General features: G+C 33.6%; 5 protein-coding genes across 8 annotated transcripts; 2 read left to right on the forward strand and 3 right to left on the reverse strand.

The window, feature by feature from the left end:
- Positions 1 to 771: 771 nt before the first annotated feature.
- On the forward strand, positions 772 to 1,291 carry LOC111499996. Its single transcript, XM_023151768.1, has 2 exons — positions 772 to 953; positions 1,021 to 1,291. The coding sequence occupies exons 1-2, from the start codon at positions 776 to 778 to the stop codon at positions 1,269 to 1,271; spliced, it is 429 nt and encodes a 142-aa protein (XP_023007536.1). The 5' UTR covers positions 772 to 775; the 3' UTR covers positions 1,272 to 1,291.
- A 1,294-nt stretch (positions 1,292 to 2,585) lies between these two features.
- LOC111499957 (extensin-like) lies at positions 2,586 to 4,192 on the reverse strand. Of its 3 annotated transcripts, none has more exons than XM_023151709.1 (4): positions 3,718 to 4,192; positions 3,331 to 3,635; positions 2,973 to 3,270; positions 2,586 to 2,890 (listed from the first exon to the last, which is right to left on the reverse strand). In XM_023151709.1, the coding sequence occupies exons 1-4, from the start codon at positions 4,184 to 4,186 to the stop codon at positions 2,655 to 2,657; spliced, it is 1,308 nt and encodes a 435-aa protein (XP_023007477.1). In that variant the 5' UTR covers positions 4,187 to 4,192; the 3' UTR covers positions 2,586 to 2,654. The 3 variants fall into 3 exon arrangements, with proteins under 3 accessions (XP_023007477.1, XP_023007478.1, XP_023007476.1); XM_023151710.1 differs by having other exon boundaries at positions 2,973 to 3,207; positions 3,328 to 3,635; XM_023151708.1 differs by having other exon boundaries at positions 2,973 to 3,635.
- A 3,736-nt stretch (positions 4,193 to 7,928) lies between these two features.
- Positions 7,929 to 9,543, reverse strand: LOC111499975 (peroxidase 10-like). Its single transcript, XM_023151738.1, has 3 exons — positions 9,328 to 9,543; positions 9,056 to 9,247; positions 7,929 to 8,608 (listed from the first exon to the last, which is right to left on the reverse strand). Exons 1-3 carry the CDS (start codon positions 9,541 to 9,543, stop codon positions 8,015 to 8,017), a joined length of 1,002 nt encoding a protein of 333 aa, XP_023007506.1. The 3' UTR covers positions 7,929 to 8,014.
- A 2,169-nt stretch (positions 9,544 to 11,712) lies between these two features.
- On the reverse strand, positions 11,713 to 15,118 carry LOC111499965 (la-related protein 6C). The gene is made up of 10 exons (XM_023151722.1): positions 14,388 to 15,118; positions 13,995 to 14,076; positions 13,798 to 13,892; positions 13,645 to 13,716; positions 13,480 to 13,559; positions 13,304 to 13,382; positions 13,169 to 13,216; positions 13,012 to 13,080; positions 12,773 to 12,904; positions 11,713 to 12,679 (listed from the first exon to the last, which is right to left on the reverse strand). Exons 1-10 carry the CDS (start codon positions 14,730 to 14,732, stop codon positions 12,437 to 12,439), a joined length of 1,245 nt encoding a protein of 414 aa, XP_023007490.1. The 5' UTR covers positions 14,733 to 15,118; the 3' UTR covers positions 11,713 to 12,436.
- Positions 15,119 to 19,011: 3,893 nt separating this feature from the next.
- On the forward strand, positions 19,012 to 21,896 carry LOC111499972 (serine/threonine-protein kinase SRK2E-like). 2 transcript variants are annotated; one of them, XM_023151735.1, is made up of 9 exons: positions 19,012 to 19,363; positions 19,465 to 19,539; positions 19,609 to 19,710; positions 19,811 to 19,864; positions 19,959 to 20,051; positions 20,314 to 20,406; positions 20,496 to 20,600; positions 20,957 to 21,055; positions 21,507 to 21,896. In XM_023151735.1, the coding sequence occupies exons 1-9, from the start codon at positions 19,220 to 19,222 to the stop codon at positions 21,807 to 21,809; spliced, it is 1,068 nt and encodes a 355-aa protein (XP_023007503.1). In that variant the 5' UTR covers positions 19,012 to 19,219; the 3' UTR covers positions 21,810 to 21,896. The 2 variants fall into 2 exon arrangements, with proteins under 2 accessions (XP_023007503.1, XP_023007504.1); XM_023151736.1 differs by having other exon boundaries at positions 21,523 to 21,793.
- The last annotated feature ends 344 nt before the right edge of the window (positions 21,897 to 22,240 follow it).

Consider the following 22,240-nt stretch of genomic DNA (forward strand, 5'->3'; position numbering starts at 1 on the left):
AAAAAAAAAAAAAAAAAAAAAAAAAAAAAAAAAAAAAAAAAAAAAAAAAAAAAAAAAAAAAAAAAACAATTATCATTAGTAAATCAATTTTGAAAACAAATAAATTTCTTTTAAAGTTTTTATTACTTTAAATTATTAAAATAATTTTCATTCATTTCTCTTAATTTTGCAATAAATCTACTAAAATTATATAAAATTTTAATCGTAAATGCTTATTATATGACATATTTTAAATTAAGATTTATATTATAAATAATTTGATATTTCTGAGTTTATTTAGCCATTAATATTTAATAACCGTTCTCAAACAAATGATTTTAATAAAATTATAAATAATTACTCTGATTTTAAGAAAAATAGTTTTATATTTTTATTATTTTTTATTTTAAACTTTTAAAATGGTTTATTTTTATAATTTTTAGCTCTCTGTCTAAAAATGTTTTAACCCTACCCAACACTCTTAATTAATTAATTAATTTAATTAATTGAATGTTATAAATGAATGCGGTTTAATTTAGGTTGCATTTAAGATTTGATGTAACCCTAACCATTTTTGGAGAGTTATTATTACTACCAAATGCAGTTTTTTACTATAAATGAGGAAGCAAAAACAACCATTTATTCATAACTTTAATTTAATGAATTTAATAAAAACGAACCGTTTCAAACTTAGAAAGCCTTCATATCATCAAGAAATTAAAACTGAATTTGAATGTCATTAATCCAATTTTCTCTATAAAACCCCTCAGCCCCAATTACAAAGGCCATCTTAGACATGGCTTCCTCGTCTTCCGCCGCCATCCTCGTCCTCGTTGTCTCTTGCATGTCACTTGTTTGTTCGGCCCGACATCTAAAAAAGATCGTCGTCGGCGGTCCTCAAACTTGGGAGTTTGGCATTGACTATAGTGATTGGGCGTTAAAAAATGGCCCTTTTTACGTCAATGATGTTCTTGGTGAGCTTAAATTGAATGCATCATATTAGAATAAGACCGAATTTGTTCAAAGGTTTTGTTTTTGCAGTTTTCAGGTATCCGGCTCCAAATGGATTTGGATCTCCTCATAGTGTTTACTTGTTGCCGAACTTGGAGAGTTTCTCCAAGTGTGATTTTTCAAAGGCTCGAGAGGTAGCGAATACGAGCCAAGGAGAAGGAGATGGGTTCGAGTTCGTGCTCGAACAATCTAAGACTTACTACTTTGCATGTGGTGAACGCAATGGGTTGCATTGCATTGATGGAAACATGAAATTCTCTGTGTTACCAAAAGCTTACTAGAAGAATATTCATGTTCTTTTTAAAAAAATTATGCACTTTGTGTTTTATCACGAGCGGGTAGCAATGTCAAACCAAATTCATTCCTAATAATGGTCGGAATTTCTTCTAATATGTCTTTATATTCATTCGATAAACTACATATATAAATTATATACAAATTATTATTGTTCAAAGTTTATTACAAAACGTGGACTAGAGAATAAGATACAAATTTGAACGATACTAAAAGACCACAAAATTCACGCAAGACTAACGACCCTGTCTATGACTGCATAGCTTCTGAATACTCCGCTATCTCGACCAATAGTCAGTGAAAATCTAAAAAAGAAATGTAAAATTGAGTGAGTATAAAAATACTCAGTAAGAAACTTACTTGTGGGCTCTCATGGCATCCAATCCTATTAAGTTACCACGGACTTTTTTTTGGGCTCTAGAAAGTTCGAGCCTAAGTTCAACCTAATCTTCTGAGAAGGTCTTGAAGTTCCAAGTAGTTCTCTTGTTTGTCACAAATTCACTCTTGGATCTGGAAGTTGTTAACGCATTTCTAGCGTATTGAATCTACTAGACAATGTAACTTAGCTTTGGAGTGGATTTTTTTTTGTTTTTTTGTTCTCGTACTTTGTATGCTTACTTTGCCTGGTTAGATGGCACGACTTAAAGACGGTATGATATTTTTCTCTAAACATCGTTATGTAATTAACTAGCGACCCTTCCATAAGAATCACCATAGTAGCAAAAGTCTAGTGTAGTGATCTCGCACACTAACTAGCCACTAAGTTTACTTATGTGGTCCCTCTCTCCCTCTCAGGATGGGTTTACCGTACAATAATCATATTCAAGGAGCCTCTGGTTGACTTTTTTGTACTTAATCACAAATTAATTAATTGATATTTTGATCATAACAAATATGCATTTAATTGCTATTCAGTATTTTGAAGTGTCTATAGTATAAAGCTTGAAATGACGATTCCAATACCGTTTGAATCACTCAAATCAGGACTAAAAAGGAAAAAAAATTAGAGCCAAAATAAGATGGAATTGAAAATATCCAACATAATGACATGATAGCTGAGTTGGCAACATGAACCAATCAAATGATGACACATGAAGTTTGAGAAGAGTAACACGAACATGTGATTGCATTTTCTAGCCACTTATCGAGTATTTCTTAAAATATCAACTCAGGTGCTATTCATACTTTTCAAGTAAAGGCAAGGCACCTCTATACGAATGACGATGTCGCAGTGATGGTTATGAGACTGAAAACAGGATAGAAATACTCGTATTATTTAGATTAGATTAGTGCATCCCTCAGTTCAAAAGTTATATAAAATTTATAAATAGCATTTATTATCACAAAAATGTATTCATGAATCCATTTTTTCAAGCTTGAGCTATTGGTGTTACAGAGAACTTCATGGATCCAAGTTTGCAATGGAAGCCATTGCCTTCACCGCAAGCAAAGTAGTAAGGATTTTGCTGGTTGAGTACAAACTCAAAGCCATCTCCACTTCCTTGTGTTAAATTTGCTACCATTTTGGCTGTTCCAAAGTCACAATCCACCAAGCTTTGCATGTTTGGTAGCAAATAGACGCTATGGGAAGGATCGTATTTGAATACTGCAAAAAATAATTACTTTTGATAAGTTCGGGAGTGAAATTTTGTAATAATAAGTATGAAAAATCACGATGTTAAAGTTACCTAGAATATCGTTTAGATAAAAGGGTCCGTTTTTAAGTGCCCAATCATTATAGTCAGAGCCAAGACGCCATCGTTCTGATCCACCAACGATGATTTTTCTTGGAATTTGTGGAGTCGGTGATGGAGGTGGGGATGGGGATGGGGATGGTGATGGTGATGGAGGTAGTGATGGTGGAGATAATGGTGGTGGCATTGGTCGTGGTGGAGGTATTCGTGGTCGTTTTGATGGTGGTGGTGGTGACGGTGGTGGCACCTGTCGTGGTGGAGGTATTCGTGGTCGTTTTGATGGTGGTGGCACCTGTCGTGGTGGAGGTATTCGTGGTCGTTTTGATGGTGGTGGTGGAAACAGCGGTGGCACATGTCGTGGCGGAGGTATTCGTGGCGGTCGTGATGGTGGTAGCGGTGATGGTAGACGCCTTGATTGTGGGGTTATAGAGAACTTCATGGATCCAATGTTGCAATGGAAGCCAATGCCTTCACCACAAGCAAAGTAGTAAGCTTTTTGTTGTTTAAGAACAAAATTAAACCCATTTCCACTTCCTTGTGTTAAATTTGCCACCAATTTAGCCCTTCTAAAATCACACTTGTTGAAGCTTTGCATGTTTGGTAGCAAATAAACATTATGAGGGGGAGTTGAACTATTTGGACGATCGTATTTGAACACTGCAAATCGTTGAAACCATTCCAAAAAGTTAAGCTTCAGAATTAAATTTTGTAAACAAAACTGAACTTATAAACAGCTTACCTAGAATATCGTTCAGATAAAATGGACCGTTCTTAAGTATCCAATCATTATAGTCAAAGCCAAGACGCCAATATTTAGAACCACCCACTATAATCTTTCTTGGATTTTGTGGGGTCGGCAATGGCGGTGTTCGAGGCCGTCGTGATGGTGGTGGGGATGGTGGCAACCTTCGTGGTGGTGGTGTTCGAGGTTGTCGTGGTCGTGATGGTGGTGTCCGAGGTTGTCGTGGTCGTGATGGTGGTGTTCGAGGTTTTCGTGGTTGTGATGGTGGTGGTGACGGTGGCAGACGTCTCCATGGTGGTTGTGGCAAACATCGTGATGATGGTGGCGGGAACGGGGGACGTTTATGCCTAGAACTGAAAAGAAAAGTGGTATTACGAGCCCTAAACCAACCCGGGTCGGCCGAGCTTAGAGTTGACATACACGCTAACACGTAGAGAACGATAACGTTAGAAAATATGGAAGCCATAGTTAGAATGTGAAGCTTTTCTTGATAGTTTTGTGAGAGTAATGGGGGTATTTATATTGTGAGAAATGTGCAAAAAATCAAATATTTGGTTTGTAAAATGTCCACAATTTGGGTCTTCCACTTGTGAGCCTAACTTCCATTAAAGTTTTCATAGTGCAATTCAAACATGATGGTAAGCACTAATGGTATCAACAACATACCAAGTGATATTTTCACTATTTTTTTAACATGAATAATATATTAATTCAAATTTTCTAGACTATAATAATAATTCACTAAGCTACCCGCTCACACTAGAATGTACGAAATATTTAAAAAAACATTCACAGTAACAATGTTAAGCTACCCGCTCACACTAGAATGTACGAAATATTTAAAAAAACATTCACAGTAACAATGTTAAGCTACCCGCTCACACTAGAATGTACGAAATATTTAAAAAAACATTCACAGTAAGAATGTTTGCTTTGCTTAATCCACCCACTTAAATAATGTGTGAAAGTTCTCCATTTATAATCAAATAAATTACATATCTGTAGTAATAAGACAAATATCTAGACATTTGCTTTATAATAAAATTTCAAATATGATATATATGGTAAACTATAATTTAGTATTAACATAAAAACTCAATGAAATTTAGAATGGAATATAAGAGGTTATCTTTATATTTGGAAGATTGGACGAAGACGGGGAAGATTGGAGAATTGACCAGGGATGCGGACGGAGAATATAATCCCGTCCTCAACCTCACTTATCTAGCGGGAAAAAATCTCTTCTCCCTCTCTCCCTCATTCTCCATTTATACAATAAATCTCTGTCCTGTTTAGTGCAGGTTCCCAAGAGGCCTCGACCTAACAGTTAAATGAACATCTTATCTTGATATTTTATGGACCTTATCACTTCGAGCAAGACATAGTATTTTTAAAGTTTCAATTTATTTTTTGGACGGTCAAAGTTCAAGAGTATTTTTAAAATAAAATATTAGTCTAAAATTATTTTTTTTTTCTTGAAAATATTATTTAAAAAAATTAAATTGAAGACTAACGATATTTTGAATTTTTATGAGTCTTCCACTGATATAAAGAGTCAATAAAAAAAATGGGAAACCTATAGTTTTAATTATGGCTATAAATGAAAAATAATAGTGTGACAATTTGAAGCATAAAGGTGTGGTTTTACCAATATGACCTCTCTAAATGTGATGACATTTTAGTGATGTCATGTTGATGCTCTTATATCCATAATATATTTCTTTTGGTTTCTTAATTTTTAAAAAATACCATAATCGAAAGTGGGCTTGATACGGAGTAAAACGGACTGAACATGAAGGTAGTCGAGCTATAATCAAAAGAAGAAAAAAAAGAGAAATTTGGGTCAAAGTCCAAGTTCTTTAGTTCGAGTCTGACCTTAAGAAGCATTCTCGACCTTGTGATCCTAGTTTATCTCAATTCTGCTCCTCTTTTGTCCTAACCCTAAAAAGACACAACGAAACTCTTATGGAAAGGTATATAAACATTTTTTATCTTTCATGACAATTTATGTCACCACTGTACATTACTGTAACAACCCAAGTCCACCGCTAATAGATATTGTCCGTTTAACTCGTTAAGTGTCACCATCAACCTCACGGTTTTAAAATGCATATGCTATAGAACGGATTTCACACCCTTATAAGAAATGTTTCGTCCCCTCTCCAACCAACGTGGGATCTCATAACCACATCGGTCACGTTGTTTCCCGACCTATTCTTTATGTGTCTATGAATTTCGGTTAAAGTTTCATGGCTCCAAGTGGAGTGGGGATTGACTTAGTATTTTCAACCCTTTCCTCTTTTCTCTTTGCTTTTCCATTGATGGTGGAAATGGAAACTTAAAAGATTTGGACTTTATTTGTTCTTTGGATGAAGGCTCACCAACCCATTTCCTCGTCTCTTAAAAGATCTATTTTGGTTAATCTACCCTTTTGAAAATGGTCAAAGGCTACAATGTACCTTATAATAATTGTATGACTTTTTCGATTTTTTAATATGGAATCTTCGAACATGTTGGTACCACTTCGGGTTTACCATTTTTTAACTCAATACTCGTTCGAGCTTCATGGGTTTAGCTATCATATTAAATAAACATTGAGTTTTTCATATCAAACTCAATTGACAATGAGATGAACCATCAGATTCTTATCTCTTCCATGTGAGAATTTTAACAAATTTGTGGTGGAGGGGAACTTGAATCTCTAAAAAACTAATAATAGGTAGTAACAAGAGGTTAGGCTAAGAGTGGCATATCATTGTCAAGGGATGCAGTCCCTAACCTCGTATGAGTCATACATTTAACTTAATTATGTCAATATAATTCTTAAATGTCAAACACAACGAGATTGTGAGTCTCGAAGGTGTAGTCAAAATACTCGCTCTAGAGAAGAAGTCGAGCCTCGATTCAAGGGAGGCTCTATAGTGTACTTTGTTCGATGGGAGAGTCCCTAATTAAGGGAATGATTATGCATAATTGGTCACTTCACGATATCAGATAAGCCTATGTTAATACCGGGTCTCTCTGTTTCCAAATAAATTTGTCTATCAATAATATGGATCACATTAGTGGGAATATAGGCCAATACGTCTCCAACTTGTGTTTCAATCACGGATAAGGCGGTCAAGCTACCTGCATCTATCTAGTCCAATCGTTTAGCAACTCTTTCTAAGGGACGGGAATGTAGGAATGTAAATAGAAAGCATTGCTTCAAAAAGCCTCACGACCTGGTGATCGGCGTAACAATAATGATATTTTTCAATATGCCAACTTCTGTCTACTATTGTAAGAAGTTGTAAAGCTCGGAGGTGTAATCAATTGAGTAAAAGTGACTCAACGGCTATTCGAGAGTTCCATAAGTTTTAAAAAAAGTTCTATGATGTCATTTGTTGGAAAGAGAAAGATCGAGAATATTATGAAAATCCTTCAAAAGCTCAGCAGCAAAAACACAATAAAAGAAACTCCTTTTGGGTTTAGAATTCAAGCCCCTCCATCTGCCTGTAAATAATGCACACAATGCCTTTGTTCTTCTTTTATCTCCGGCAGAATTGGCATTGCCATAGGAACATCGCCTCCTGCCGCGGCCGACAGTGGAGGCCTCGACGGTGGAACGTCGTCAAACAGGATGAGCATTTCTTCTCAATCCATCCTTCAACGTCATACTGACCACCGCCAACTACACGACGACCTGAGAAAAGCCTCCCAATCATCCCGGCTACGGTGCCAAGAATCACAATGACTACAAGGACAGCAATGACGGGGCCGACTGGCACATCGGCACCAACATGGCTTGAGGCAGCTTGTCGGGGCATTGTGTCAGCTGTGGCAATGGACATTATGTTCAAAGAGAATAGTTTGTGAGGATTTTTTATTGGTGTCTTTCAACATTTGAAGTTAGTGTGTGATTCAAATTGTGTCTTTATTTCAAAAGGAGAAAGGGTTTTAAGGGATTGATATGTTGGAAACGAATCAAGGTCCCATATGATCTTGCTATAAAAGTCGCACAAACTCTCGTGAAATCAACAAAATTTCCCATCAACTTTAAAAATTTCTTATCTAAATCTACTCGTTAAGGTTTTCAAATTCATCCCGACAACAAATTATTATTATTATTTTCTAGAGAATTATGAAAGAGTTGTGGTTATATAGATTTTGGATTGGATTGGATAAAAAAGAAAAAAAAAAATTTTGGACAACTCGAAAATTTTAGATTGACTGAGTAGTCCAACACCTTTTAATACCCATCATCGACCAGTCGGTTCTTAGTTTGTTCGTTGTTCGACTAGTCCAACACCTTTTAATACCCATCATCGACATTAACAACATGACAATTCTTTCGAATTTGCCCATCACGGCCACTCAAAACCCTAACCGTGTTCAACCTAAACATCGACTCAGCAAAGTCATCATAAAACAAGTTCGTATCAAAACTATATTGTCTAACCATTTGAGCTGTGTTGCTGTCGGCCATTAGACCATGGTCGGACTCCAAAAGCCCCACGCCACTAATCAAGTTCGTGTAGTACTCATTGTCGAAACTGTCAACAGTGGCCACATCCAGAGGGGCCAAATTGGCGTTGGTGCCGTCGTTTCTGTTGGGGCACATGGATTGCAAGTCAGAGAGCATGGCTGCATTGATGTCAGGGTCGGGCTGGCCGGAGCCCTTGTAGTTGAAGAGGCGGAGCTTGAATGTCACGCAGCGAGCGAAGCCGATGGTGTGTGCGCCTGATAGCACGACGAGGTCCTTTAAATCGAGGCCCTTTGAGGTGAACTTGGCGGTGTTGTTCTCTAGAGATGCCTTCGGAGATGGGAGTTGTTCTTGAACGGATTTGAAGTTTGCTGTTAAGCCATCTCTACGTCCTAGTGGAACCCTCCAAGATGGCCCTTCGACCTATGTGGTGAAATTAATACTCTCGTGTTAGGTGAAAAATAGAAAATTTGAGCCCGCTAGCATATTGACATTTTTTTTTTATCGGGTCAACTTAACCAACTTGAAAAACACGGTTACAACTCAACCATATCCTACATTACTTTTATTATGAATATTAAGAATATTTGACGTTTGTAACAGATGTTAGTGATGATATTTGAGTTTTATGAGATTTTGGTTATTAAGTTAAAAAAAGAACCACCCGACTACTCTACTCAACCCAACCCAAAAATTGGATAGGTTGGATTGAGTTGTGAGTTTTACCTGGGTTGTTCAGGTCACTAATCCAACCCACCCGAAACTTTTCAATCTCAGTCTAGGCAAGAAAATAAAATGAAAATGATAGAAAATAAACAAAAAGAAAAAAAAAACATTGAACGAACAAATTATAAGTAGAGAGGAATTTACCTGATACACAGCTTCTCTAGTTGCAAGACTTAATATATCAACACAAGAAACTGTCTCGGGACAATATGTTTCAACATCTGTTTTTATGGCATCAATCACTTCAAACCCTCGTAGCGATTTCACATTGCCTGGAGCATTTTTCTCACCTTTCATGTCTTTAGTATCATCAAGCAACACGGATGCATCACATCCCTAAAACAACACAAGAACATAATAATTTCATCTTCATTATCATTATCACTAATAACAACATATAAACAGACTTTACATACGTCTACAATACAATCATGGAACTGCAACCGTAGTAGTGATGCAGCAATTCTCGTGTCATTTTGTACAGCATCCCAAATATGATTTCGAATTATCATAGGCAAATGAGGACACGACTCGTCGTAAAAATCATATCTAAGCTCCGTAGATTGAACGAAGAAGACGAATGGAAGAGTTAGGAAGAGAAAAGAGAGGCTAATGGGAGGGTTTGGAGCCATTTTTTTAGTTGATAAGTATGTAGATTTTCATGGTTTGGTTTTATAGGCAATGAAAATTGGATCCAAGGCTTAGCTTTGTGGCCTTTCCACTAATTATTGCAAAAAACAAGATCAAGTTGGCTAAGGGAAAAGTAATTAATGTTTAATCAACATGATTAGCATATCCTTTCACTTATTTTATTTCTTGATTGTTGATTAAATGCGGTGGCCATTTTGATTTGGAAAAAAATTAATATAAATGGATATGAATGTGTAATCTAGTCAATATTCGAACATATTATCCAGACAACCGACTTGCTTCTACACTAAATCAAGTCATTCAGCTCGATCTTGTCTCTACTCAGGGTCAAAGTCTCTCAATGCAACATCACATCCAACACCATCTTAGTTTCCAATTAACATGATCCTCATGTCTTGACGTCATCCCAAGTCATGGGACATCATCAACCATCGTAGCTCACTCGGTCATGCCCAAGAATAGGCCCACGTGTCGCTCATAACATCGAGACATCTCAAACATCCATTCATCCTAATTCTATTGAGTTATTGGCTCTCCCATGCCCATGTATGTCATTTACGGATACCGTATCAACCTTCGACACATGGGCATAGGGGCAATACCAACACACCCGTGCTTCCCAGTGATTCCTAATAGAACTTTCGACTTCATTACAAAATATTAACTACACGGTAGTCAATGTACATGCTATTGATTTCAAATAGAATTTGCATAAAAAGAACGATATGGAATCCTCATATCCAGATTCAACACTTACGAGCCTCGATATTCTCCTGCGACATAACCTCGTATATACTTATCTTAAACTAAAGTAATATTCTCCTGCAACACGGTCATTTTTATTTGAATATAGTCTGGTATTATTCATATATCCTTTAATTTCTCTTAAAAGTTTTTTTTTTTTTTTTTTTTATAAATAAATCTATTTTAACCCATCAACAAATATTATATTAATTATGTATGGTGCATCTTCTTTCTAATGCATATGTGTCATCCACTTAACATTACATTATTAATTACTTTAATTTCCACAAGATAACACCCACTTCAATAATTATCTTCCTATAAATGAATAATTTTATAAATGAAAGTTTGGATATTATGAGAATGTGATATTATTTTCTTAAAAAATATCCCATTACATTGCACATAATATATCAAAAACTATGCATACATGGAAGGCTTATTTTAATTCTAATAATGATACTTATAAATTTGTATGGGCTAATTTTTCGATTTATTAATTCAAATACTTTTTAAGTGTATAATTATTTATCGGGTGGCATTCATATTCATAATATTTGAGTGGACGCGAAATGGAGTCTACTTTTGTTGTATAAAGAAATAGTATTAAATTTTTCTCTCGAGTAATTTTCAAATGTTATTTTTTGTGGATATTTGGGACAGTAAATGTTTCAAAACTCTAGGGTGGTTTGAGCCTAATCCCCGAGGAACATAGAAGAAACGTTACTTTTCATTGACGATCAATTGGGCAGTGTTTTTCGTGTGAGAGAGGGGCTAAAATGGAGGAGATAGTTGAGTGTTTGTGTGAATTCGAGCAAGTCATCGAATTTCTCGTAATCACTTATGATATTATGAAACTTGGACTCACGTTTCTTGGTAAAGCTTTTACGCCTTTGACCGTGGTTCAAAGCCTTCCACACCCTCGTATATTTCGTGAACTGTGTTTATCCAACCATCCCGACTTTATGCAACATATTTGTACTAGATGCTAAGTTATTCGATTAAGGTCGAGAAATTTATAGTTTGAAAGTGTGAGATCCCTCATCAGTTGGAGGGGAGAATGAAATATTTCTTATGAAAACTTCTCCATAGTAGAAGCATTTTAGTGATACGTAACAAGTCAAAACCAACAATATCGACTAGTGGTGGGTTTAGATTGTGACAAATGGTATCAGAGTCAGGCAGGCAGCATACCAGCTAGGATAAAATATTAATTTTCTCCATTAATAAATTTCAAAATTAAATATTTCATAGTTCAATCTTATACAAACTCATTCGATACATACCATTACAACCATATATAATCATTTATTTCAATAACTCTATGTTTCATTCAACCAAACCTCTTAAAAACATTCCAAAAAGTACTTCAATACATACAAGAATTAATCCAACAACTCTATGCTAAAAAATAAAAATTACATTTGAATTTAGTCCAAAAAGCAAGAAAAACTCCAAAACCGGCCAAAACAGAAGTGAAGCCAACATGAAATGCAGTAAGTCAGACTCGACCCGAACAGGTTCGAATACACGTGAACTGAACTAAACCGTTCGAAAATCCATAAAATCGATCTGAAACTGGATCGAACGAGCCTAAAACCCAATCAAAACAGTTTGAAAGACCAATTTTCTTACTTGTTCCAGATGAACATTTTTGCTCATTCCTCTATGAAGATGGCAGCTACGATCATTGGGAAAAATCCAGTTCCGGCAAAGGAATTACAATGGCGAACCATGGTGGTGCAACACAACAGCAAACACCCTGAAATGGAAACGAGACAGAGAAGGAGATCGACGAGCACAAAACGACAACTTGAGGGAGATTTGAAAACAAAACAAGGCTTACCTACAACAACTGGAATCGCGCGATTTTCGTCCCCTCGCCGATGGTTGCACAGATTTCCAACACATCGACGAACAGGTCAAGACAATATGAAAAGGATAAAGCTAGAAAAACAGTTGAAGTTGCTCACAGTGAATGATGGCTAGCGCCACATTATACAAACCAAAATCCTATCAAACATGTCGATTAAAAAGAAGAAAAAAAAAAAGGTAGAGCAGCAAAATTGTCATAGTTCCTTCCACCGTACTTCAACAATCAAAGAGAGATTTCCCTACATTTCTATTCATTCAAAATACAGATTTAGAATTTAATGGCTTGCCTCGTCCCATGGTGAAACCTTTCGTCCCATCAGGCATTCTCGGACTCTTCGAAGTGAGTTTTGAAGATGCTTCACATAGAATCTGACTACTCGATTGCATAGCTGTAACTGGTAAGCTATAGCTACGATCGAGATGGTTATGAACTCGTCCACGGCCCTTCCCACGGCCTCGACCCCAGCCCTTTTTAGATGATGTAGAGTTCTCCTCAGACTAGTACAACAGACATTTCATGTCATTCGGGAATTACAAATCATTTTGATCAAGAACGACACAGTTTTCGGGGTGGGGGGGAAAAAAACGTACACTGAAGTCAGTAATCAGTTCAGCAATATTTGACTGAGGAGATTCTTGCTCAATAGATACAGGAGATGGTGAATCATCTTCATCCAGAATACTTTCAAATTCTGATTTTCGAGTCTTCAGAACTGATTTTGGCTATCCATCATCGTAATAAGCATGGCAATAAGCATGAACATGTAAATAATCAAAATGCAGCAAGAGGAAACAAAACGCTACCGTTGAGATCGTGTTATTACACTTACCGAGCGTCTGAGTAATAACCTTACTCGGAGCCCTTTCCTCCAGTTTCTCTCATCATTTAACTTCTCAGCCTAGCAGGCACAAAAAATGGGGGAAAGACAATAAAAAGATTGAAAAACAAGAAACTCGATCTGCTGTAGCTTACTATTAGATGCATACCGCTCTGTCAGCCAACTCTACGGTCTCGTATTCCACAAGTGCATGAAGCTTCAAGCAAATGAAGTAACAATGAGAAAGGGATTTTGAGGATAAGTGTCTTGGTTATACATTAAAGTAAAGCATGATTCACAATACCTTGTTACTGATAAATAATTCACCTTTAGAGCAGCAGGGATTTGATTCCGGGGGATGACAGATTCGGATCGTCTTCACACTGGTCAGGTATCATTAATGAATGATGCTCAGTGAAGACAGTTTTAATATCAAATAGAACAAGGAATAAGACTGAGTGATGATGTCAATGAAACTACCTCCCAATGACGCTAAATATTTTCTCGAGGTTGTGGTGCGAGTGATTGTCAGGCAAATTCTCCACAACGACTGTACGAGACTGCAAATCAATGAACAAAAACATTACACCTTGCTCAGCTAAAGATAACTGTTCTGCACCATTTGTACAATGGTTGATATCTTACCAGCAATTCCTCTTTGTCCTTGTCCGTAAAGGGATGCTTACGCTTAACTTTCTTCCCATCAGCGCTAACAACCTTCAGAAGATCAGATATGAGTCAGAATTCTTACTTTATCCAGAAAGACTGGAAAATTGAGTGCTTAACTTTAGAACTTACAAGCTTTGAAGAGGAGCGGAGAGCTTGAACTATCAAATTGTTGTTGGTTGAGAGGGACTTTACTTTTTTGGTGGACGAAATAACAGAAATTGGAACTTCACAAAGGGAAATGAAAGAACAACAAATCATAATTCAGTTAAAAACATATCGAAAATTTGAATTAGCACATCCGGGTGATAGATTTCCAAAGATTATACCATAACCATCAGGATCTTTGCTAATGTTTTTTGCAAGAGATTCATTTGCAAGAAGACTCATGTCACTAAACTGATATTCTACCTGTAAAATTGAAATCGTTCATAAGATGCTCAAATGAATTTGATATGCATACGAGAAGGAATCCAATTAAGAAGAAATTCAAGGAGAAAAGTAATGGAAATTCTTAGACAATATGTGCATAAGCTTGTCCAATGGAAATTGAATACTAAAAATGATAGCGATTCTCATCCTTCAATGAACAGGAAAAGCAGAACTCGTGATTAATCATTCAGACGATCACAGCACAGGAATCAGGATAATGGAATCCAACGCGATGAAACATAAGAGAAACAGAGACAAAAAGGAATCAAGAACAGAATAAAACAGGGCACCTGTTTGACGATTTTTTGCTGAATATCCTCCGAACGGGCGTTCTTAGAGAAATTTGGGAGAGGAATGGTGGGATTGGGGATCAAATAGGTGGGTTCTTGATCGCCAATAAAGAACCAGTCTGAAGTTGCAGGAGCCCCACCAAGAAAATGAAAATAGGGATGAAAATAGCCGGTAACAGGCATCTGAGTTTGCGATCTAGGGAAGAACTCAGGCGCTTGAGCATTAAATTTGAAGGAAAGATTACCATTGCTATTACTACTACCAACACCATCGCCATTCACAGCTTCTTTGACCTCCATTTCAGGATTCTCATTCACCTTCTCTTCCGAATTCGCTTCCGCCATTTTCTTCTTTGTTTCCCCTTTCTCGCTTGCGATTAATTGAAGTAGGGTTTGAAACGCATATGGGTTATTGAAATCTCAGTCTCTTTCTCTGTGTGTGTGGGTGTAAGATTTGGCCTGAAGTTTAGTAACAGAAATCTGAAAATCGACGCAGATTTCGCGGCCAAATATATGCATCTGGGGCTTGATTGAAAGGACGCTAGGATTTTGTGACAAAGGGCCGTTGGTTTCGAATTTGACCAACGATTTCGAGGTGGGAATTCTGCCCAAATGGCCTTCCATTTTGCCTTCTTCTCTAACGAAAAACTCGCCTCCTCCCTTCGCTCTGGTTCAACGCTTGTGTTTCTTTTGATTTTGTAATGGATCTTCATTAAACTTGTGGCTTACAGGTTGTTCTTGGATTGGAGGATGATTTACAAATAACAAAATTAATTAATTAATTAATAAACATTGTTCTTAGACAATTAACAAAATTATTAGAATTATTTCCAGCCAACTGCGCTCAATTCATGTGATTGAGCGACGGTAAAGAACGATACATCTTGTTGATATAGATATTATTCTCAATTTTTGAAGCATTTTTTAAACATTTTATTTTTAATTTGAGTGTAGTCTTAGTGTCACATATTTTTTTTGAGATGACATGAAAAAATTTTAAAAATTTGTATTTATCGAAATTAAAATTTTAAATGATTAATGGAAGCCATCCTAAAGGGCCTAAAAGAGGGCATTTAAATTTTATATTTAGTTGGTTAAATATTTATTTTTAATTCGTAATTTTTTTTTTTTTTTTTTTTTTTTTTTTTTTTTTTTTTTTTTTTTTTTTTTGTTAGATAGGGATTTATATGAATCAAAATTGAAATTTTCAATTGTGTTATATGAATTTCAAGTCAAATATTAAAAAAAAAAAAAAAAAAAATGTTAGTTCAAATTATCACAAGGTAAACTGATGCTGACCCACAGGTCAATCAAATAAGTGATTTTACTATTACCTTCGTGTTGGATGAATTGTATGAAGTATCTACAGTGCATGTTTTTGTGGCCCTTCAACGCGTTGTACTCTATGACGGGTTGCTATGTATTATGTTACATTATATTGTGACATATGTTATATTATGTTCTAAGTTATACGATGATTATGTTTATAGATATTGTTGTGACTTCCCGTGTTGTATAATGCATGATACGTCTCGATGTTATATCATACACATCATGTTAGCATGTGCACATCAGGATTATGAGATACTATTAAACCAAGTATGTTATTCATGAAAGTTATGTAACAAAAGAACGAAGGTATGACCCACATCATATATATATACCATAATTTAAAATTATGAGGATCTCATGCATTTTGTATGTCATGTGCATTATGATATTTTTTCAGTTACGATTGATTTGGACATATCTTATGATATTATGTATACCATGATATTATGCACACTCTTTTCCCTTCAAAATTTTTAGCAGCATGAGTGTACACTAGCTGAACGTCAGTTCTAAGGATACGTATACGAGCCAGATTTGGGGTCATGTGTGTGCGTAGGCATACAGAGATAAGTACTACACATCCATTTCGGCTTAGACTGGAGAGTGAGATCAAGGTCATGATGATGATAAAAGAATAGGTCTCAACCATGATTCTTGTAGGTGCATTGGTTCTATTTAACTATCTTTACAAACTAACCCGAGTTCTTCAAACAAACCTTGTCTTCACTCATCGTATTAAAAATTTTAAGAAGGTCACCTAATAAAGAAGTATGTATGACACAAATCTTGTCTTCACTCATCGTATCAAAAATTTTAAGGAGGTCACCCAATAAAGAATTATGTATGACGGCTCATACGATAAAATTAAGTTACTAGCTTCTAAAAAAACAATCCTCACGACTAACACGAGTTCGCTCTTAGAAGCTATCCTCCAATGGATTCGAAAAATATTTTTATCCTTTTTCTCACCTCAGAAAAACATCGATGCTGTCGTGAATAAAGTTTTTTATATTTATAATTTTTTGTTTTTTATTTTATATTTTGTGGTTGACTCTCAATTTTATTTTATTTTAATATTTTAATCTATAAAAAATTAATACATAATTTTTAGTTAAAATTTCATGGTTTTGTTTTTGGAATTAAATTATTTTTTTTAATATTTAATAAATATAAGTTAGTTTTGTTTTTTTATTAATATGAGGAAATGTGGTGATTTAGTTGAAAATAAATTAACCCATTCTTAGTTATTCATTTTTATAATTTATTTAATATAATCTTGATTTTCTTAAATCAGTTATTTATTTATTAATTATTTTAGATAAATTATTTGAGAATAATTTTAGTTTGCTGCTAACAAATTTTTTAAATATGCTAATTGCATTTTAGTTTATAAATATATCGGAGAAATTAAAGTGAAAAAACTAAATAGCTCTAAATAAATTCTCTTGATCTCTATTGTTTTTATGTTTTTAAAATAATTTTTTTAGCTCTTTTTTAATATTTTATTTTAAGGTTTATATTTTGTGATTGAATTTTTTCATTTTATTTTATTTTAATATTTCAACTTTCAAATCTTTTTATTTTTTTTATTTTAATATTAAGGCAAACTTTTTTAAATATTTAATAATTTATTTATGTTCAAACAATTAACCCTACAAGGATAGAAAATAATTTATACACACCAACCAATTAAAAATTTAGATGAAAAAATAAAATAATCTTATAATAATTTTAATATTTCCCATATTTGAAATCGAAGGGGAGATGAATGAATTAAAAATAATTTAATTTTTTAATAGCATAGTAAGTATTTACCTAACACTCTTAGTTTATATATATAATATATATTATTTTGATATAAAATACATTTTAGGTAAATTCTATTTACTTTTATTATAATAATAATAATAAAGGAAACAAAAAAAAAATTTATAACTTTTTTAAAGGATCCAAATCACAAAATTTACTCTATATATTTTCAAGATTTATTCTGAGTGAAAAAACATCACTCATAATAAAAATTAATATAAATAAATACAATAAATTTAGATAATAATAATAAATGAGATTAAATTAAATATAAAATTAGGAAAAATAACACAATAATTATAATATTTTTATTAATATAAAAATTTGTTTTGATATTCTTATTTAATAATTAAATTTAAAATTAATTAATTATTTTACTCTATTATTATGTTAGGAATAAGTTTGACTTTTTCAATTATATTTAATTATTTAAAGTAAAAATGAAATAAATTTATAATAAATAATTTTTTTTACAAAAATTAAATTTTAAAAAATATGAAAGGCTAATTTAATTGAAAAGTATTTTCTACCCTAATTTTGTGTTTGGCGAACAAAACATTTTAAAATATTTTTTTGATAAAAAATTTAGAAATTAAAATATCGTTGAAAATATTTAATTTTTTAAAATTATAAAAATAGGTAAATTCATTGATTTTTAGGATTTTTTTATTTTATTTTATAAATTTTCAAATTAAGAAAAAATCATTTTGATATTTTATTTTTATTTTTTAATAACTACTTAATAAATTTGGAATATAGAATAGCTGATGGAAACTCAAAGATTTAAAATTATTAAAGAATTAATTTAGTGTTAATTTCTATAAATTAATATTTCCTATCATCCCTCCATTAAAGTTGTATTCTAAATTGTTTTTTCTCAATTTATTATTTAAATAATGAATTAAAATAAGATAAAAATAAATATAAGGATAGCCAATTTTAAAATTATTATATACATTTTTTTTTCATTTCTTATTTTAAATTCATAAAAGGTTGAGCTATAAAATATTTATAAATATTTCTGCTAAGTCTTCAAAATTTTCTATAATACATCTAATTTTTTGATTGATGACTTATGGAATTCAAGAAATCATCTCTAATAAATGTTTAAAATAATTATAGCGGAAAACAAATATCATAAAAAAACTTAAATAACACGGAAAAAATTAAAACAATATGCGATTTAACTTAAGGCTACAAATAATGTGCGATTTAACTTAAGGCTACAAATAACATGCATCTACCACCTCTATGGCAGTTATTTTCACATGCCTACCCATATCTAAAAATCTAATCACAGACATATTTGAGGCCTATTGTGAATGTTTGATTAATCCACTACACTCAAATGGTGTGAAAGTTATCTTATTTATAATCAAATAAATTACAAGGATATGAAAATAGTAATAAATGGAAATAACAATAAATTGAAATAAAGAAAAAAAAAATTGTGAGAGGGAGGAGAAAATAATAGGTTAGTTGTAAATTAGGTCAGCTTTTTGGTGAAGCTTACACGGGGTGCATGTTCTTTGGTACAGCTCGCACCACCCACCACCCCATCTCATCCACCACCTGCCTCTTCTTCTTCAACCTCAACACCCATTTTTCTTTCAACAATAATCTCAATGGCCAGCTGATTTAGAGGGCGGATTGAGATAGGTTGCTCGGGAGCTGGAGGGACGGTGGCAGCCATGGACGTGCCAATCATGCATGCCAGTGACCGCTACGAGCTCGTTCGAGATATCGGCTCGGGCAACTTCGGGGTGGCTAGGTTGATGCGAGACAAGTACAACGATGAGCTCGTTGCTGTTAAGTACATTGAGCGAGGTGACAAGGTATTAGTTTTTTTTATTTAAGGACGAAAAGTTTAGTTAATTAGGATATTATATATTTGATATTCAAATTTGAATGATATGGATGAATTTGATATGAACAGATTGATGAAAATGTTCAAAGAGAAATAATAAATCATAGATCTTTGAGACATCCCAACATTGTGAAGTTCAAAGAGGTAACTAATTTGTGTAAATAACCCTTATTTACCAAAGCAACAATATTTTTACCATAAGTGAATATATAGGTTGTTCTAACACCGACCCATCTCGCCATCGTCATGGAATATGCCTCCGGTGGAGAGTTGTTTGAGCGGATATGTAACGCCGGCCGTTTCAGTGAAGACGAGGTTTTCTGATCTTCTATGTATTCAATAATATCATTTTGTAATTGGTGTTTACATAAGATTAAATTTACAGTAATCTATCAACTTAAGCTTTGAGTTACAGGCACGATTCTTCTTTCAGCAACTGATATCGGGAGTGAGTTATTGTCATGCAATGGTAAGTTTTTTATTATCTCATGCAAATCCCTAGCTCGTTTTCTTCGCGTTGAAATGAATTTGGATTAAAATTTCTTTCTTACTTGTGGGTAAAGCAAGTTTGCCATAGAGATTTGAAGTTGGAGAACACATTGCTCGATGGAAGTCCGGCCCCACATCTTAAGATCTGCGACTTCGGCTATTCTAAGGTACTTGTCTTTGAATCACACGGCCAATTTGTGGTTGTGATTCAAGATCAATATGTTTCTAATAACTATGATTGTTATAGTCATTATAGCTTGCATTTTGATTCGTGTGAGCTCCATTTGTTGATTTTGATCATCAGTCGAAGTATACCGAACAATAATAACTGAAGTAGAAAGGAACAACTTCAACATGATGCTTAATGTTCGGTTTTGAACAAGTCGAGTTTATAGACTCACTATTTTCTTGTTCTTGCTTTTGACAAAGTCGTCGGTGTTGCATTCCCAACCAAAATCTACCGTGGGAACTCCAGCTTACATAGCTCCTGAAGTGTTGCTCAAAAAAGAATACGATGGGAAGGTGAACAAAATCAAGTACCCTACAAAAGTACTCTTTTTTTCTCTTAAAATCAGACCGTTTGTGATCCAATTAACGTTGTTGCAGCTCAGATTGCTGATGTTTGGTCTTGTGGGGTGACATTGTATGTAATGTTGGTTGGAGCATACCCTTTCGAGGATCCTGAGGATCCTAAAAATTTTCGCAAAACTATTCAGGTTCGAGCTGTTTATAGGCTAAATTAACGATAACAAATATATTTATACACATGAACTTTTCAAAAGTTGAATAAAAAAAATTATAAAAAAGATGAAAAAAATTTAAGATTTTATTTAAAAAATACTCTTAAATCTTTTAAAATGGTTTAAAAAAAATTTTTGTATGAGCTTTCCAACCTTTTTTAAACATAAAAATATATTATTTAAAATTTTTAAAAATAATATTAATATTTAATTTTTTAATTTTTTTTTTTTTTTTTTATAAATTAGAGTATATGAACCTTTAGGAGTATTTTTAAGACAAAGTCAAAAGTTTAGAAGTAATTTTTTTTAATATGAGCGGTTTGGTTTTGCAGAGAATTTTGAATGTTCAATACTCTATTCCCGACTATGTTCATATATCTCCCGATTGTCGACATCTGATGTCTAAAATTTTTGTTGTTGACCCAGCTAAGGTTAGTACTTTGATTTCATATTTCAGTCCAATAAATTAATAAAATTACTTTTGATTTTTGCATTTTGTCTCCTAAGTACCGTTGAATTTTTAACCATATTCTTAATGGTTAGAATTTTTTTAAAAAATAAAAAATAAGTTTACTACCATGAATTTAAAAAAAAGTAATATTAATAATTTTTTTTAGTTTTAAAGTTTTTAATAAAGTTTAAGGATATTTTAAAACTTTTTAAAAATATTTTAGGATATTAATGAAAAATTATAAATTTATTATTATTTTTTTAAAGAATTTAGATTATTTTTTTAGAATAAAATAGAAAATTTATGAATATTTTTATTAATTTAAACTTTCATAATTATTTCTCATTTTTAAGCGGTTTAAATTTGAATGGAATATTAATTTACTTAATTCAAATGAATTAAATAATCCAAACCCATCTAAACAAACCCAGAGGATATCAATACCAGAGATCAGAAACCATGAATGGTTCTCAAAGAACCTACCGGCTGATCTGGCGGAGGAGAAGACTGCAAGCACTCATAATGTAGTGGAGGAGGATACCCAACCGCCGCAAACCATCGAAGAAATCATGCAGATCATCCAGGAAGCTGCCGTGGAGGCGGTCGGAGCTCAGTGCCCGAACGGCCAGTATCTGACGGGGAGTTTGGACATCGACGATGACATGGAGGAGGATTTGGAGTCGGACGTTGAGCTCGACTTGGAAAGCAGCGGTGAGATTATTTATGCAATGTAGCTATTACAATATCCGACTCATAACTATTGTGTGTACCAAACTTTTTAAGACATTTCGATCTTAAAAATTATCGTGAACTTAATCGTTCATAACTATTGCAACCATGGTAAAACATAATCAAATCTTGCATAACAAAGGAATTATGTCATATGTGCATAAAACTATCTAACTTTTTGTAGCCTCCTTAGGTGGCACCGTCATCCATACATGGGACTATTTTTTAGGCTCTATTTTTCTTTTCAAGTAGGGTTGGATGTGTAGTCCTATATTTCACGCAAATGTACATGAACCCACTAGGCGGGCTCGTATACACTACCTTAGGCCCAACTATGAGCTATTGCACGCACATACCGCTAAAAATCGACAAAAAAAAAAAAAAAAAAAAAAAAAAAAAAAAAAAAAAAAAAAAAAAAAAAAAAAAAAAAAAAAAA

The sequence above is a fragment of the Cucurbita maxima genome, unplaced genomic scaffold, assembly GCF_002738345.1.
Source record: "Cucurbita maxima cultivar Rimu unplaced genomic scaffold, Cmax_1.0 Cma_Scf00027, whole genome shotgun sequence".
Lineage (NCBI taxonomy): Eukaryota > Viridiplantae > Streptophyta > Magnoliopsida > Cucurbitales > Cucurbitaceae > Cucurbita > Cucurbita maxima.